At 43.5% G+C, this 19,159-nt stretch overlaps 1 protein-coding gene across 3 annotated transcripts in view; it reads left to right on the forward strand.

The window, feature by feature from the left end:
- The first annotated feature begins 7,253 nt into the window (after positions 1-7,253).
- PDXDC1 (pyridoxal dependent decarboxylase domain containing 1) overlaps positions 7,254-19,159 on the forward strand; it is a 55,045-nt gene continuing 43,139 nt past the window's right edge. For 2 of the 3 annotated variants that reach the window (XR_015154680.1, XM_086375636.1), the window contains exon 1: positions 7,254-7,549. Coding sequence is in view for 2 of the 3 variants with exons in the window: in XM_086375636.1 (XP_086231762.1) it covers positions 7,526-7,549 (24 nt within the window). In the remaining variant the exon portion in view is untranslated. The remainder of the gene's footprint in view (positions 7,550-19,159) is intronic. The other variant, XM_086375637.1, reaches the window with a different exon arrangement.

A 19,159-nucleotide genomic window follows, 5' to 3' on the forward strand; every position in this document is an offset into this window, starting at 1 on the left:
AACAGCTAAGCTGCAGGAAATACACTGAACAGAGGAAAATCCAGGCTAAGGAAAATCTGGAACAATAATCTGGTGTCTTCAACAATTAAATTGCAAAGGAGGAAAAATATATAGGAAAACCTGTAGATTAAAAGAGATAAAAATGTACAGATATGAATAGGTGTTTTTTGGTTTTGTTTTTAAAGATGAAGCTAAACTACAAGGGTTAGGAGTGCATCTTTGGGTGATAAAACTGCAAAGAAAATGTAAGTGAATGATTACTATAAATATGGGAAATAGTTATTTTTTCTTGGGAGGGAACTAGGATTATTTGAGAAGGTGTGATTGTTTATAGGGTGTCTGAGAAGGCTCCTTTCAATGGGGGTGAAGCTTACAGGGTATTCAGTTTAGTTCAGTTCAGTCGCTCAGTCATGTCCGACTCTTTGCAACCCCATGAAGCGCAGCATGCCAGGCCTCCCTGTTCATCACCAACTCCCGGAGTTCACTCAGACTCATGTCCAGCGAGTCAGTGATGCCATCCAGCCATCTCATCCTCTGTCGTCCCCTCCTCCTCCTGCCCCCAATCCCTCCCAGCATCAGAGTCTTTTCCAATGAGTCAACTCTTCGCATGAGGTGGCCAAAGTACTGGAGTTTCAGCTTTAGCATCATTCCTTCCAAAGAAATCCCAGGGCTGATCTCCTTTAGAACGGACTGGTTGGATCTCCTTGCAGTCCAAGGGACTCTCAAGAGTCTTCTCCAATACCACAGTTCAAAAACATCAATTCTTTGGCACTCAGCTTTCTTTATAGTCCAACTCTCACATCCACATATGACTACTGGAAAAACCATAGCCTTGACTAGATGGACCTTTGTTGGCAAAGTAATGTCTCTGCTTTTGAATATGCTATCTAGGTTGGTCATAACTTTCAGTCAATGACAATTAATTTAAGTTGTTTTCTACATTTTAACAATAAGAGTTTTTAAAGAAAAACTTTGTTAGTGAACTTGGTATAACCAACGAAGTAAGTTAGGATACAAATAGTCTCAGGGTCGCCACCTCAAGTCACCTTTAGGGACTGCAGGCTTCTCTCAAATTTTTAAAGTAGTAAAAATGATTCGATCTATTTTTTACAGGTAATTTCAGTTCAGTCAGTCAGTCATGTACGACTCTTTGCACCCCATGGACTCCTGCATGCTGGGCTTCCCTGTCCATCACCAACTCCTGGAGCCTACTCAAACTCATGTCCATCAAGTCGGTGGTGCCATCCAACCATCTCTCATCCTCTGTTGTCCCCTTCTCCTCCTGCCTTCAATTCCTAGGCCATTCAGGTATGATCTAAATCAAATCGCTTATGATTATACAGTGGAAGTGACAAATAGATTCAAGGGATTAGATCTGAAAGACAGAGTGCCTGAAGAACTATGGATGGACGTTTGTAACATGTACAGGAGGTAGTGACCAAAACCATCCCCAAGGAAAAAAAATGCAACAAGGCAAAATGGTTGTCTGAGGAAGCCCACAAATAGCTGAGAAAAGAAGAGAAGCTAAAGGAAAAGGAGAAAAGGAAAGATATACTCATCTGAATGCAGAGTTCCAAAGAATAATGAGAGATAAGAAAGTCTTCATAAGTGAACAGTGCAAAGAGGTAGAGGAAAATAGCATACAAAAGACTAGAGATCTCTTCAAGAAAATTAGAGATACCAAGGGAACATTTCATGCAAAGATGGGCACAATAAAGGACAGAAACCATATGGACCTAACAGAAGCAGAAGATATTAAGAGGTAGCAAGAATACACAGAAGAACAATACAAAAAAGGTCTTAATGACCTGAATAACCATGATGGTGTGATCCCTCACATAGACCCAGACACCCTAGAGTATGAAGTTGAGTCGGCCTTAGGAAGCATCACTATGAACAAAGCTAGTGGAGATGACGGAATTCCAGCTGAGCTTTCAAATCCTAAAAGATGATGCTGTTAAAGTGCCGCACTCAATATGCCAGCAAATTTGGAAAACTTAGCAGTGGCCAAAGGACTGGAAAAGATCAGTTTTCATTTCAATCCCAAAGAAGGGCAATGCCAAAGAATGTTCAAATTACTGTAAAATTGCACTTGTTTCATATGCTAGGAAGGTAATGCTCAAGATCCTTCAAGCTAGGCTTCAACAGTACGTCAGCCAAGAACTTCCAGATGTACAAGCTGGCTTTAGAAAAGGCAAAGGAACCAGAGATCAAATTGCCAACATCCGTTGGATCATAGAAAAAGCAAGGGAAATCCAGAAAAACATCTACTGCTTCATTGCCTATGCTATGCTATGCTATGCTAAGTCACTTCAGTCGTGTCCGACTCTGCGCGACCCCATAGACGGCAGCCCACCAGGCTCCCCTGTCCCTGGGATTCTCCAGGCAAGAACATTGGAGTGGGCTGCCATTTCCTTCTCCAATGCATGAAAGTGAAAAGTGAAAGTGAAGTCGCTCAATCCTGTCCGACTCTTAGCGACCCCATGGACTGCAGCCTAACAGGCTCCTCCGTCCATGGGATTTTCCAAGCAAGAGTACTGGAGTGGGGTGCCATTGCCTAGACTAAAGCCTTTGCCTGTGTGGATCACAATAAGCTGTGGAAAATTCTTCAAGAGATGGGAACACCAGACCATCTTACCTACATCCTGAGAAACCTGTATGCAGGTCAAGAAGCAACAGTTGGAACTGGATACGGAACAACAGACTGGTTCCAAATTGGGAAAGGAGTACATCAAGGCTGTATATTGTCATCCTGATTGTTTAACTTAAATGCAGAGTACATCATGCAAAATGCCAGGCTGGATGAAGCACAGCTGGAATCAAGATTGTCGGGAGAAATATCAATAACCTCAGATACACAGATGACAGCACCCTAATGGCAGAAAGCAAAGAAGAACTAAAGAGCCTCTTGATGAAGGTGAAAGAGGAGAGTGAAAAAGTTGGCTTAAAACTCAACATTCAGAAAACAAAGATCATGGCATCCGGTCCCATCACTTCATGGCAAACAGATGGAGAAACAATGGAAACAGTGACAGACTGTATTTTCTTGGGCTCTGAAATCACTGCAGATGGTGATTGCAGCCATGAAATTAAAAGATGCCTGCTCCTTGGAAGAAAAGCTATGACCAACCTAGACAGCATGTTAAAAAGCAGAGTTGTCATTTTTCCAACAAAGGTCCAAAGACAAAAGTCTATAGACAAAGGTCTATGACTTTTGACATATTCAAAGCTATGGTTTTTCCAGTAGTCATATATGGATGTGAGAGTTGGACCATAAAGAAGGCTGAGCTCTGAAGAATTGATGCTTTCGAACTGTGGTTCTGGAGAAGACTCTTGAGAGTCCCTTGGATTGCAGTCTTTGGATTGCAAGGAGACCAAACCAGTCAATCCTAAACAAAATCAACCATGAATGTTTATTGGAAGGACTGGTGCTGAAGCTGAAGCTCCAATACTTTGGACACCTGATGCAAAAAGCCGACTCACGGGAAAAGACCCTGATGCTGGGCAAGACTGAGGGCAGAATAAGAAGGGGGTGACAGAGGATGATATGGTTGGATGGCATCAATGACTCAACGGACAGGAGTTTGAGCAAACTCCAGGAGATGGTGAAGGACAGCGAAGTTTGGAGTGCTGGAGTCCATGGGGTCACAAAGAGCTGGACATGACTGAGCAACTGAACAACAATGATGAATAATAAATATATATTCCATATATGAAACTTGGTTGATTCTAAAACTACAGTATAATGTGTGTGTGTTAGTTGCTCAGTTGTTTCTATTTGCAATCCTTTGCAAATAGTCATGGACTTTATTGACAGTCATGGGCCTTTCAGGCTCTTCTGTCCATGGAATTCTCCAGGTAGTAATACTGGAGTGGGTTGCCATTCCCTTCTCCAGGGGATCTTCCCAACCCAGGGACTGAACCCCGGTCTCCTGTGTTGCAGGCAGATTCTTTACCATCTGAGCCACCAGGGAAACCCATATTGTGGGTATGTAAATATTATTCAGGGTATAACAAAAACCATATGAATGGATTCAAAGGGAAAAATAACCACAAACTTCTTTTATTTGGTTTGCTTTTTGTCTATCAGGAAAAGTCTATATCAGAACGTATAAGCTCAGTTTTCCACACAGTGAGTGGTTTCATGTTCTGACTTCCTACAATATTTTTCTCATTGTACCCTTTCTTCATACTAGCCCATAGATTGCTGTATTATAATTTATCTATCTATAGGCTAAATGGTTTTAATTTGTTTTTCCAGGTGTGTGTGTGTGTATGTGTGTGTGTGTGTGTGACTTGAGTATAAAATGAAAGCTATGCTCATTCTCTCCAGAAAAATACACTGGTGCAAAATTTGGGGCATAGTTTCCGGAATTTCACAGACCTCCTCCTAGGTCCCAAAGTAAAAACCTCTGCCTTTGTATTTTCTTAACAGTAGGATCTTGCCTTATTCTTGTATGTCTAGCCCCTGACTGTCCAAGATGGTAGTCAATAAGTATTTGGGTAAATACTGAATGAACCAATTATTCCCACTTTTTCATGTTGAGTTTTAAAGTCTACTTTTAAAATAGATAATGTATCAATAAATTTCACATCTCTCCATCAGCAGATGAATAGATAAGAAAGCTGTGGTACATATACACAATGGAGTATTACTCAGCCATTAACAAGAATACATTTGAATCAGTTCTAATGAGGTGGATGAAACTGGAGCCTATTATACATAGTGAAGTAAGCCAGAAAGAAAAACACCAATACAGTATACTAACGCATATATATGGAATTTAGAAAGATGGTAACAATAACCCTGTGTACGAGACAGCAAAAGAGACACTGATGTATAGAACAGTCTTATGGATTCTGTGGGAGAGGGAGAGGGTGGGAAGATTTGGGAGAATGGCATTGAAACATGTAAAATATCATGTATGAAACAAGTTGCCAGTCCAGGCTCAATGCACGATACTGGATGCTTGGGGCTAGTGCACTGGGACGACCCAGAGGGATGGTATGGGGAGGGAGGAGGGAGGACGGTTCAGGATGGGGAACACATGTATACCTGTGGTGGATTCATTATGATATTTGGCAAAACTAATACAATTCTGTAAAGTTTAAAAATAAAATAAAATTGTAGTTGGAAAAAGAAAAAGAAAAAAAAATTTTCACATCTCTATTTGTTTTGTAGAATCTACTTTTTAATATAATCCAGATACTTGGAGGTGGCTTTAAAAATTAGGAGTTTTTAATGATATCCAAAGGATGAGGTGTTAAAGGGTGAAATGTATTGAGGTCTGCAACTTTGGAATGTATCAAAACATAAGACGTACTGATGGATAGAAAGATGAATTGCTTACTCAGTCTGTTTGCTTACTTCAGACTGCTTGAGACCGAGGCCAGCCAGGCTCATCTGTCCAGGCAAGAATACTGGAGTGGGTTGCCATGCTCTCCTCCAGGGGAACTTTCCAATCCAGGGATCACTCCCATCTCCTGTGTCTCCAACACTGCAGGCAAATTCTTTACCACTGAGGCACTGGAGAAGCCCCAGATGGATACTGATGTAAATACAATATTTATAAAGCAAATATAGGTAAATGTTCACTGTAGAATAGGCATATAGGTGTTCATGGTATAACAACTTTTCTGTTTGATATCACGTTTGAAAAGGAGAGTTGTTTAGCTCAAGCAGAGGTACATTCCACTTTTAAATCTTGGAAGACAGAAATCTATCGTTTTTTTGTTTGCAGAGCTGTCTGCTGCTGCTCCTGCTAAGTCACTTCAGTGTCCGACTCTGTGCGGCTCCATAGACAGCAGCCCACCAGGCTTCCCCGACCCAGGGATTCTCCAGGCAAGAACACTGGAGTGGGTTGCCATTTCCTTCTCCAATGCATGAAAGTGAAAAGTGTAAGTGAAGTCGCTCAGTCCTGTCCGACTTTTAGCGACCTCATGGACTGCAGCCTACCAGGCTCCTCCGTCCATGGATTTTCCAGGCAAGAGTACTGGAGTGGGTGCCATTGCCTTCTCAGGCAGAGCTGTCTAGAGAACCTTAATGGTTCCCACCGTACACTCTAAATCTACACACAAGCCTTCTTTTGGTAGAACATAATTTTATTAACATAACTGGGCAATTTATCTGATGCAAGTTAGAGAGCTCAAACAATGTAATTACTACACTGAATGCGACCCAGTCATTTACACATATTTCAGAAGAGGTGCACAAAACTAGAGAAAATGAATGTTTCTGTGGTCATAATATCATCGGTGTTCTAGTGTTGAATTGCTTTTCCGGACTGCAACAGCGATAGACTAGTTCATTTCAGTTTCTCTCGTTTACAGGGAAAAATAAGGACATTTATGTCCTCCATCACCCACTCCAGTGTTCTTGCCTGGAGAATCCCAGGGACGGGGGAGCCTGGTGGGCTGCAGTCTATGGGGTCGCACAGAGTCGGACACGACTGAAGCGACTTAGCAGCAGCAGCAGCATGTCCTCCATCATTCCTTGGAAATACCTTATGATTATACAGCAGGGGTGGGAGCGGTTATAGAGGCAGGATACGTGTAGCATACAGGCGCTGGGATCCTACCTAGATTGGCACTGTGAAACCGGGATAATGATGATCTCTACATCACAAGGCTGATGTAGCATGAAATGGAAGAGCAGCCGCTGGTCTATTATTATCATTATCTAACAAGTCATAATTGTGGCCCGACATGAAGAAAAAGACTGTGCCGGTTGTCTCAAAAGTCGTTCCCGTCTAAAATTCTACGGCAAGACTTGAGACAAATTCCACAGCTCTGACTAGGGAGGGCCTTTTCAGAGCAGCCGGCACTCTCGATGGAGTCCGATACTTGAAACCCGCGGAAGTCCTTAGCACCTAGGAAACCACCGATGCTGCGCCCAACTGTGGTGGAATGGCCTGTTCCATTCCTGAGGGATGATAGTGGGGGAGCTTGGAAGACTAAGCCCGGAAGTGCCGGTGAGTTTACTAGCATCTCCAGCATTTTACTACATGACTGATATCTTGTAATTATCACACTTCTACCCTGACGCCCCCGACAGGCTTTTTGAGGAGCGTTTGGAACGGCGCCACAGTCTCTCACCTGGGACCTTTTGGGCTAGCCGGCGTGACGGCCAGGAACGGAAGCCTGGAGGGCCCCGCCCCCACGCAGCCCCCGCCCCCACGCAGCCCCCGCCCCTCCGCGCCTCGCACCGCCCCCACAGGCCCCGCCCCTCCGCGCTGCGGCCCGCCCCTACACCCCTTTTCGCCGCGCCCCGCCCCACGCAGGCCCCGCCCCACGCAGGCCCCGCCCCACTTCGCTGCGCCCCGCCCCCGCCCCCACCCCTGCACCCCGAGACCCGCATTCCCCTCCCGGCGGCGCTGCCGGGCAGCTCCACCTCATCTCGGCCCTGCCCGCCGCGGGCGCGCTGGACGTCAGCGCTGCCAGCGTGGAAACGGCGGCGGGGCGCGGGAGGCGGAAGTAGCGCCTGGGACTGCCGGGCCTCCTTCGGGCTCCACCGGCCGCCTCAGCCATGGACGCGTCCCTGGAGAAGAAGGTCCGTAGCTTGGGGGTGGACGTGGCGCGGCGGCCCGAGACCCCCTCCTCTGGGGCGACTGTTTGCCGCTCGGGAGCTGCCATTGTGACCCGGGAGGGGGCCGTGGGCTAACGGGCCCGCCTGAGGTGGCCTGGCTGCGAGGGCGTCCGTCTCGGCCCTCGCGGCTGGGGCCTGGTCACGTCACGGAGCCTGTGGGTCTCTAGGGTCCCCGTGGATCGGGAGGGGTCTTCGGGGCCGGGTTCTGTGCGGGGGCTGCGAGCGACCCGGAGCCCAGTCGGGGGCCTCGGGGCCGACCTTGGGGCCTGCCTCTGCTCGGCTCGCCCTCTCGAATGACAGAGCCAGCAGTCTGCGGCCCCAGAAACGCCTGGAATGAAGCCCCAGTTGTTTCGGAGCCAACTACAAACCTGTAGGTTGTCTGCGGTCTCCGAGTTTGCCTTCTTTAGCGTGCCTTGGAGTCACCTGGGGCCCTTGGTTAAGAAAAAAAAAAATCCAGATTTTCAGCCCCGAAGTCCGAACCTCAGGGGGGCGGGACTGGGATTTGTGGGTTAAACAAGGTCCCCACGTGATTCTGGTGCAGTAGTTTAAAGACCCCTGAGGTCTAGAAAGAGGTGGGGCTTCTGCAGATGGTGAATTTCGTTTGGGGCGATGCTGCTGCCGCGCAACTTTCTGGTTCCCCCTTTTTGTGGCCAAGGGAGACCCTGGGGTCAGTCGGAAAACCACTGGAAGGAGCGTTTTCCTTTGGTCTCCTCTTGGGAGAACAGCAGCGTGGTGTACCTGGCTGACCGCTCTGGCATGTGAAATGGATTCTAATTGTCCCGGATTTAGGGCGGGTAAACGAGAACCAGAGCTTGGGTTTCTTCACGGATCCCTACCTTCAGACCTTGACTTTCTCCCCGCCTCCGAAGTCCTTCTGTCTACTAAGCTTGGGAGTCTGCTTGTCCTGACCGGGTTTTTCAGTTATGTGGGGTTCAGGGGCGATGTAGTGTTTTAAGACTGCTTTATTTTAATTTTGAACTGGCAAGTATTTGGTCATTTTTTTCAATGCAGCAGCTGCTGTAGATTTGTTCACTTGTCACTGTCGAGTTGAAGGGAGTTAACTACAAGTTGAGCCAGAGGTCTTCACGTGCCCACTGTGATTTACCCTACACGTTGGTTATTTCTCATAAATTGGGTGGAAGGAATCAAGAAAGGGCAAAGATAATATGTTTTTCTTCCACTGCCTCTGTGGTGAATGTTTCTGGCTAGGAACAAAGTCTTCCCAGGCTTTTGATGAACAGTGTCTTTTTTGGAGTTTTCAGTCTAAATCAGTGTTTCTCAACCACCAGGCAGTTTTCCCCACCCGGGGGGATATTTGGTCAACGTTTGGGTACATACTTTGGTTGTCACAACCAGGAATTAGGGAGGGGCTGCTGGTTCCTAGTGAGTAGAGGCCAGGGAATCCGCTAACATGTGACATTGCTCCGGACAGACACCATGCCAGAGACCATCAGTAGTGCCGAGACCGAGAACCCCGGGTCTACAGCGTATGTGGACCAGTAGTTGAATACAAACGCCAGTGGTTGAATACCAAATGATGCTAACAGTGTCCCCTCAGTGTTGTTTCCTTTCCAGTTTCATAAAGAAGATGGGAGCAGCTTTGTGTCATTTCAGTTAGAAACCGAAAGAACTGGAGTGTTTTCCTCCAGGATTAGTTCATTACAGGCAAATCTAGGAAAGAGTGAGTTGGAATCCTGCTTTACGTACTACTCTTTTGGTATTTGATCAGTTTATTGCAGTGTTTGCTCCCTAAGTGTTAAATGATGATAAAAGATCTAAACTCTTCAAATGAATATCTGAAGAGGTACTGAAACTCCGACAGGCTTAAACTCCGACACTCTTAAGCCTGGCACATTCACAACAATTAAACAGTGATCTTTTAGGAATTCAGAATGTGTGGGCTGGAAGTCTCTGCCTTTGGCCAGTGTGGAAATTCTGAATGTAAGTTTTTCAGAACTAGTACTGTGTCTTATTTTTATATTCCTTGAAACGATAGAGGGCTTTCCTTGTAATGAACAATTTCTCTTGGTGCTAAGTGGGCAGAAAAGAAAAAGCATTGCTGTAATATGAATGTTGAGGATTTTGTGTTCTGAAAAATAGTTTGCATCAAAGTAAAACATTGCATTGTGCACATTATTCTGGTTTCTTTGAGGAACAGAGGATTCTGTGTTAAATTCTACATTGCTAGTATGTGTAAATTTAATAACTTTTTGAGCAGTTCTGAATGATCCCCTTTAAACTGATCCCTGCATAATTAATACTAGCTACAGAAACCACAATGTTATTTAATACCCATCCTCTAAAATTTCAAGTAATCTCTCTCACTGTACACTGTACTGTGCTATCATTGTTTAATGGGATCACTCAGTACATTTCCTTTGGTCCAAATGTAATTTTGTACCCTTGCTTTTTCTTTAAGTAATATTCAGACTGCAAACCTGTGATGACAGAGCCTTTTCCTTGCCTTGATTTTTCTTTCACAATATATCAGTTGTCTTTTTGTATTCGAAATTATCGATGTCCGGAAAAACTAGAGATAGGGTAATTAAAGTGAAAGTGAAAGCCGCTTAGTCGTGTCCAACTCTTTGCGACCCCATGGACTGTACAGTCCATGGAATTCTCCAGGCCAGAATACTGGAGTGGGTAGCGTTTCCGTTCTCCAGGGGATCTTCCCAACCCAGGATCAAACCCAGTTCTCCCGCATTGCAGGCGGATTCTTTACCAGCTGAGCCACAAGGGAAGCCCAGTGTAATTCAAGGGGCAAGAAATTCAAGCTAGAAGAGCAGGAGCCTCAAACCGTCAATACTGTATGTCGAACTCATAAGGAGCGAGTGTCACCGTGTTTACTTATGTTTAAGTAAAATGTTGATCTAAGTTTAAAAAATGGCACAGGAAGTAATAACACTGATGCTGAAGATCTTAATGAGGTATTCAGCACACCTACATACACCTGTTGGTAAAAACCTGCTACTTTAAACTTGTAGAACAGCCCAGACCTTTGCCTGTTGCTTGGGAAAAAAATCTCATTCTTCCTGGGTATTATGTTTAGACAAGGTGTATTGCAGTTTGTTTTGCATTTACTTTAGTTCCAGCCTTGAGTAAACTTAGAGCAGACGTCTCCTCCTCGACACCCCGACGTTGGGCTGGGTCACTGTCCACCGTGGGGGCCATCCTGTGCACTGTAGGATGTTCAGCTGCATTCCTGGCCTCCACCCGCTCGATGCCAGGAGCATCTCCTCCCCCGCAGTGTGACAACCAAAAACATCTCAAATTGAGGCAGTTGTCCCCTGCGGGTGAGAGATCCCCTCTGGTTGAGAATCACTGACTTAGAGAATCTAGAGCTGCACCGTCCATATTTGGCTATTTAAATTTAAATCTAATTAATTAAAATTGAGTAAGTTTAAAATTCAGTTCCTCAGTCACACGAGCCACATTTCAAGCGTTGAGCAGTCACAACGTGGTTTGTAGCGCAGCCCAGACAATAGCACATTTCCATCGCCACAGAAAAGTTCTGTTGGACAGTGGGGTAGAGTGGGGCCAATTTATTTATTGTATATCTAACTCTTGGTTCTAAGAGAGGCAACTTGGAGCCTGTTTCTAACCTAAATAATTACTACCAAGCCCATTTTTTATCGTTGTGCTCATCCAGAGCTAAGTGCCCTCTACCCCTTGGACTTGATTGTGGAAAATTCTGTTCCCGCTGCACTGTTTATGAGGAGCAGCAGGAGCTGCATGGTGGGAACATTGCTGATCATTACTGATAAGAACTATCGGAATTTTTATCCCTGCTCTTTACTTAAATGCTCACAGAAAGAGCCCCCCGTGACCCAAACTTGAAATGAGCAGTTTCTGTGATATGCCTTTGTGGATCCCACTCTTACAGAGAAAAGGAAGACTTCCGTGAGGAGATGATCACCTATAATGTTCATTTAAAGCTGACCTCTGCATTATTGTGATGGAGGGTTTTGCATGTAGGTGCATGGTGCCTAGGGCAGTAAATGATTATTAAGTTCTGGGTATCAGGGAAACATGGTGCAAAGTTCCTGATCCTAAACATTTGTGACATCTGTGGTTGTTGGCTTATTCAAGATTTCAGATGCAATTTATTCAAGATGTGCAATAGTTAGCAGTAGAGCTATTGATGGTCCCCAGGCCTGGGTATTCCACCTTATCTAGGATTTTGAGTTATAATTATAGATAGCAGTTGCTTGAGCTTAATGTCGTCTGTTTTCACCCAGAGCAGAAACCTACTTTGACTTCAGGTTTTTTATTGCTGGTCATCTACAGTCAAAGCCCTTTGCTGAGTTCAGAAAGAGACACAAGATGCATAAGATATGATCTCTGGAAGAGGTTACAGTAAGGGGCATACAAGTTTAGGCAAAGCCTTGTATAGCAAGTCAAAGTTTGCTCAGTCATGTCTGACTCTTTGTGACCCCATGGACTATACAGTCCATGGAATTCTCCATGCCAGAATACTGGAGTGGGTAGCCTTTCCCTCCTCCAGGGGATCTTCCCAACCCAGGGATCGAACCCAGGTATCCTGCATTGCAGGCAGATTCTTTACCAGCTGAGCCACAAGGGAAGCCCAAGAATCCTGGGGTGGGTAGCCTATCTCTTCTCCGGGGGATCTTCCTGACCCAGAAATCAAACTGGGGTCTCCTGCGTTGCAGGTGGATTCTTTACCAACTGATTTATCAGGGAAGCACTTTGTATAGCGAAGAGGGATGAAAAGAAGCACAGGAATTAAGAAACAAAGGGCACTGAGTGAGTGGCCGGAAAGTTTATATGGAAGAGATTCTTTAGGTAGAATACTTAGTTCAGAATCACGACTTTTCTAGGTTTGTTCTAAATGTAAATATAATGCATTTTTTTGCTTTATATTTGTGCCTAATGTTACTGCTTAAGTGTGTGTTAGTCACTCAGTTGTGTCTGACTGTTTGCAGTCCCACAGACTGTAGTCTGGCAGACTCTGTCCATGGGATTCTCCAGGCAAGAATACTGGAGTGGGTTGCCATTCCCTTCTCCAGGGGATCTTCCTTACCCAGGGATTGAACCCGGGTCTCCTGCTTTGCAGGCAGATTCTTTACCAGGGATGCTCCCGATGTTAGTGCTGGTAGAATATAAATTAAGAGAAAAGAAGCCATTTTGTCTCTTGAAGTTAAATCAGATATTAAAAGATATATATATATATATATATATATATTTATATGCCTCCAATCACATTGAAAATATCCAGAACTTCCTTTCAGAAATTTATCTAGCTAAAATCAAATGCATTCTCTCCAAACAATATTTAAGGGCTGTAAAATTATTCTGAGTTTAATATTTGTTTAATTTCTGTTACTGTCACAGTAGTTTTTGTTTTTGTTGTTTCCTCTGTGGCAAATGTTAAGTGTTTAGCTGCCTTAATGTTAGATAGTTCTTGAGTCCAGCCTGGGGCCCTATCTACTTTTTAAAAAATGTTTTCTAATGCCTGTGGAAAAGGCATTGAGTTTCAAATGACTGAGGGGCAGTAAACTTTTCTAAGATCTTTTTGCTATATGCATAAAAAGTAGAAACAGCAAGCTAAACCCTTCAATTTGAAGGTGCAACTCAGTGACACTGAACATGTTGCTGCTCTAAGGCTTTCCATGACCTAGTGAGACTGAATTGCTTATTAGATTAGGCATGGTATTGGGTGGAGTCCTATGAAACTGCTGGTTTTGGCCCCTGGAAATAGCTGAATATTAGCAGATAAACAGAGTCACAGTTTTACTCAGTAAAGGCCTAAAGATACATAGAGGTTTTAAGAATTGATGGTTTCCTTTCCTGAGAATTCTTATTAAGATAAGGTTGACAATAAATCTGCATAATTCCAATTCAGTTTTGGAAGTAATTGTATTGATAAGGGCAATGGATATCTTTATCTTTCTGAAGTGATCCCCCCACCAAGTCCTAGGAAACACCTTCTTAAAGAAGCATGTCTCAGTGACTTATTTTTTCGGGTGACTGTAGCATGCTTTTCTTCAGGTGGTTTTCTTTTTTGTTCTAGAGTTAAGTATGTGATTCTATGTGATTCCAAATAAACTAGTAAACTTTTTAGAACTAGAGCTTGCTTGTTGTGGTATTTTTCCTTCCTTGTAGTTATTGGCACTCATGATAAAATATCTAAGTGAATTGATTCTCCGGAAGTAGTAGTCTCATGGAATACAGTTTTTGAAATTTTTGGATCCCTGGTCTTCCCAGCATGTATCTTAAAAAAAATTTTTTTTAATTTAGTTATGTATTTATTTTTGGCTGTGCTGGGTCTTCTTGCTGAGCGGGCTTTTCTCTAGTTGCGCCGATAGGGGGCTGCTCTCTAGCTGTACTGTGCGGGCTTCTTACCTCTGTGGCTTCTGTTGTTGCAGAGCACGGGCCCTTGGTGCACAGGCTTCAGCAGTGGCTCACGGGCTTAGTTGCTCTGTGGCATGTGGGATCTTCCCAGACCAGGAATCGAACTGGTGTCTTCTGCATTAGCTGGGAGATTCTTTACTATTGAACCACCAGGGAAGCCTGCCCAGCATGTATCTTATGGCAGTGAATTGATGGCCCTTTTTCCTCGTGCATACATCTGTTGCCAGATTTGATCTGGTGTCACTGTGTTTCATCCCTACTGATACCAGATTTTTTCCCTTATTTGTGTATTTTTGCCCCCTTCTTTTTTCTATCTGTTCTTTTCTGCCTCTTTTCTTGAGAGATTTGTAAGGTTACATACTAACACCTTATGCAACATTTGTATATCCCTTTTCAACTAAAATATTTTGCTTAATGAGCCAGTAAGTACAGGATGTCTTCATGTTCTCACACACTCACGCATAGAGTCTATGATAGTTAAAAAGAAAAGATTTTCCAAGAGTGTCCAATTTTTAAAAGACAAACAGATGAAAGTACCTGGTTCTTAATTAAATTCTTTTCTGTTGGCACTACATAAAAGTATTTAGAAAGGTAGAAACTGAGGCCCCAGTGAGAAAGTCAGGTTTGCAAGGGGCTCTGTCCTCTTAGAGGGTCCCTGTCATCCCTCATGGTTAACCCGTAAGGAACAGCTGTGTTTGTGGAGCAGCTGCTGCTGCTGAGAAACTCTGCTTCTCAGAGATGTGTAGTATTTGGGGTACTTGTTTAGTGCTAGACAGCAGGCATTCTTTATGTTTATCTCTTATGTTTTCACCTGGGAGGAAAATGTATGGTGTTTGGAGGGTTGATACTTGCATGATTATCACTATCCAGGATTAAACCTGCTTAGAAAGCTGTGGAAAGCTGAAGAGTAGGTGGAATGTTAAAAACATTAATTCAGAGCTTTATCTGACTGCCTTGAGGAAGAGTAGTGAAGAAAGGTAGTGTTTTGTTTGTTTGTTTTTAATTGTAGTAGATTTGGGTTTCCCTGGTGGCTCAGCAGTAAAGAATCAGCCTGCAATGCACAAGACCCAGGTTTGATCCCTGGGTCAAGAAGATCCCCTGGAGAAGAGATTGAGTATCCACTCCAGTATTCTTGCCTGGAGAATTTCATGGACAGAGGAGCCTGGCAGGCTACAGTCCGTGGGATTGCAAGAGTTGGACATGACTGAGGGACTACACCACCACCACCACGCTTGACTTACGATGTTGTGGTAATGTCTGTGTAGTGACTTAAAAAAGTCACTAAAGTGTCTAATGCAAATGTTGAAGGTTTAGGTCTGCATTTATAAAATAGCCATTATTCATATACCGTTTGTGAACTTTGTCACCACTTGTATTGTTATTTGCTGAATATTTCTTTTCAGTCAACTCAATCAATTTGCCCTCCTTTTTTAAAAATTAAGGAACAATTTATATGCACTAAAAACACACAGTTTGAGTTTTGGCAGTTGTGTATAGTCACATCAGTTCAGTTCAGTCATGCAGTCATGTCTGAGTTTTGCAACCCCATGGACTGCAGCACGCCAGGCCACCCTGTCCATCACCAGCTCCCGGAGCTTACTCATTATGTCCATTGAGTTGGTGATGCCATCCACCTATCTTATCTTCTGTCATCCCCTTTTCCTCCTGCCTTCAGTCTTTCCCAGCATCAGCGTCTTTTCAAATGAGTCAGTTCTTCACATCAGGTGGACAAAGTATTGGAGTTTCAGCTTGAGCATCAGTCCTTCCAATGAATATTCAGGACTAATTTCCTTTAGGATGGACTGGTTGGATCTCCTTGCAGTCCAAGAGACTCTCAAGAGTCTCCTCCAACACCACAGTTCAAAAGCATCAATTCTTCGGCACCCAGCCTTCTTTACAGTCCAAACATGACTACAGGAAAAACCATAACTTTGACTAGGTGGACCTTTGTCGGCAAAGTAATGTCTCTGCTTTTTAATATGCCATCTAGATTGGTCATAGTGTTTCTTCCAAGGAGCAGGCATCTTTTAATTTCATGGCTGCAGTCAACCATCTGCAGTGATTTTGGAACCCAAGAAAATAAAGTCTGTCACTGTTTCCACTGTTTCCCCATCTGTTTGCCATGAAGTGATGGGACCGCATGTCATGACCTTACTTTTCTGAATGTTGAGTTTTAAGCCAACTTTTTCACTCTTTTTCACTTTCATTTAGAGGCTCTTTACTTCTTTGCTTTCTGCCATAATGGTGGTGTCATCTGCATATCTGAGGTTATTGATATTTCTCCTGGAAATCTTGATTCCAGCTTGTGCCTCATCCAGCCTGGCATTTCGCATGATGTACTCTGCATATAAGTTAAATAAACAGGGTGACGATATACAGCCTTGACGTACTCCTTTCCTGATTTGGAACCAGTCTGTTGTTCCATGTCCAGTTCTAACTGTTGCTTCCTGACTTGCATACGGATTTCTCAGGAGGCAGGTCAGGTGATCTGGTATTCCCATCTCTTTCAGAATTTTCCACAGTTTGTTGTGATCCACACAGTCAAAGTCTTTGGCATAGTCAATAAGGCAGAATAGATGTTTTTCTGGAACTGTCTCACTTTTTCAGTGATCCAGCAGATGTTGGCAATTTGATCTCTGGTTCCTCTGCCTTTCTAAATCCAGCTTGAACATCTGGAAGTTCATGGTTCACATACTGTTGAAGCCTGGCTTGGAGAATTTTGAGCATTACTTTGTTAGCATGTGAGATGAGTGCAGTTGTGCAGTAGTTTGAACATTCTTTGACATTGCTTTTCTTTGGGATTGGAATGAAAACTGACATTTAAGCCCTGTGGCCATTACTGAGTTTTCCAAATTTGCTGGCATATTGAGTGCAGCACTTTCACAGCATCATCTTTTAGGATTTGAAATAGCTCAGCTGGAATTCCGTCACCTCCACTAGCTTTGTTCGTAGTGATGCTTTCTAAGGCCCACTTGACTTCGGACGCCAGGATATCTGGCTCTAGGTGAGTGATCACACCATCATGGTTATCTGGGTCATTAAGATCTTTGTACAGTTCTTCTGTGTATTCTTCTGCTTCTGTTAAGTCCATATCGTTTCTGTCCTTTATTTCTGTCCTTCATGTGAAAATGAATAATATAATTTTGGGTCACACTTTGGTGGGCTGGCTTAATTGAACAAAATATGTTCAAGGGCTCAATTAAGCACCTTGAAAGCTGAAAAAATTTTATGTAGAGCTGTGCTGTGCTTAGTTGCTCAGTCATGTCTGACTCTTTGCAACTCCATGGACTGTAGCCCACCAGGCTCCTCTGTCCATGGGGATTCTCCAGGCAATAATACTGGAGTAGGTTGCCATGCCCTCCTCCAGTGGATCTTCCCAACCCAGGGATCGAACCCATGTCTCCCACATTGCAGGCAGGTTCTTTAACTTCTGAGCCATCAGGGAAGCCCTGGAGAGCAGTGGTTCCCAAATCTTTGGCCCTGGGATTTTCTTCTTCTTCTGCTGTAGTGTCCATTTTTGAAAGGTTATTACAAACAACTTCTTAGTTAATAAAATTTGTCTATTAACAAATGATTGTTTATTCTGTTACTAATTACCGGATATGAATTTTCAGTGACATCCATTAAAATGGTGTGAGTCCCCATCCCCTAAACTGCAGGTTACATCCTATATATGAGATGTCAGATCAATTTAGCAGATCATGACCAGCAGGTTTTCAGAAAAATGAAATAGAATAAAATGATAAATATAACATATTCCAAATAATAGGAGTATTACCTCATAACTGAGTTGATATAATTCTAGCCAGAGGCAAAAATAAGTATTTTTTTCCCTGTTAATTCAAATAATTTATCTTCCAAATAAATTTAGTTTACTACAACTTTGAAAAGTTGAGAGTTACTTCCAGACCTCCTTTACTATTTTATCTTGCATTTGACTTTCAATTTTTTTTCCTCTAACATTTAAGTTGTGAGAATTTTAGTGATATTTTAACATTACATATATACTATTTCTTCTTTTGATAGTGGCAGACTATTTTAATATCCCACACTGAAAGTGATGGAAATCCACCAGTATAAAAGTCATTGTTAAAAAATGCTTATAAAAGAATGAATGGCAGGGCTTGTTTTATAAAATGAGCTGTCTGGTTCTCTGACAGTTACCATATGAGCAATTAAATGGTTCTCCTTAGGAGCTTTGAAATTGCATTAAGCCATGCCATGCATCTCTGTTAGACATAATTGAAGCAAAAATATGGAATCCACTTCATTACACAGAATCAGCCGTAGCTGAAATATAATTTACAATTTGCAGTCTAATGGGTAACAGTTTAATAACGGATTTTGAATTTTCAGTAGTGTACATGTGGTGGTTTTGTAATTAGAAAGTGAACCAGTGGATATACACACTCTGTATATGCTTTGTTGCACATTTGGGCTCCTTTTTTAAACAGTATAATTGCTTCAAGCCTCTTGAGGGCTGAAGGACACCAGTTGAGTGGAGACCCTAGGAATCCAACACAGAAGTGCGTGTTGGCTGCAGGGCCCTTCCCTAGAAAAGCATCTTGAAACACCACATTCATGTTCAGCCTGGGTTGGCTTGCTTCAAGACGGCAGAAAAGATGATGGAAAGGAAGCAGACTAAACGCCAACTGACTGCAAAACGGATGATTAGATAGTCCATGGAGTTGCAAAGAGTTGGACACGACTGAGACTTCACTTTCACTTTCATGTATGGATATGAGAGTTGGACTGTAAAGAAAGCTGAGCCCCAAAGAACTGGTTCTTTTGAATTGTGGTGCTGTATAAGACTCTTGCCCTGGAGAAGGAAATGGCAACCCACTCCAGTATTCTTGCCTGGAGAATCCCCATGGACAGAGGAGCCTGGCAGGCTATAGTCTGTGGGGTCGCAAGAGTTGGACACTACTTAGCAACTGAACCACCACTGCCACCCTAAGACTCTTGAGAGTCCCTTGGACATCAAGGAGATAAACCAGTCAAGCCTAAGGGAAATCAACCCTGAATATTCTTTGGAAGTACTGATGCTGAAGCTCCAATAATTTGGCCACCTGATGTGAAGAGCTGACTCATTGGAAAAAACCCTGATGGTTGGATAAGATTGAAGGCAGGAAGAGAAGGGGATGATGGAGGATGAGATGGTTGGCTGGCATCACTGATTTGATGGTCATGAGTTTGAGAGAG

The sequence above is a fragment of the Bos grunniens genome, chromosome 25, assembly GCF_055505025.1.
Source record: "Bos grunniens cultivar Pamir isolate PY7600 chromosome 25, Bosgru_T2T1.0, whole genome shotgun sequence".
Taxonomy (NCBI): Eukaryota; Metazoa; Chordata; class Mammalia; order Artiodactyla; family Bovidae; genus Bos; species Bos grunniens.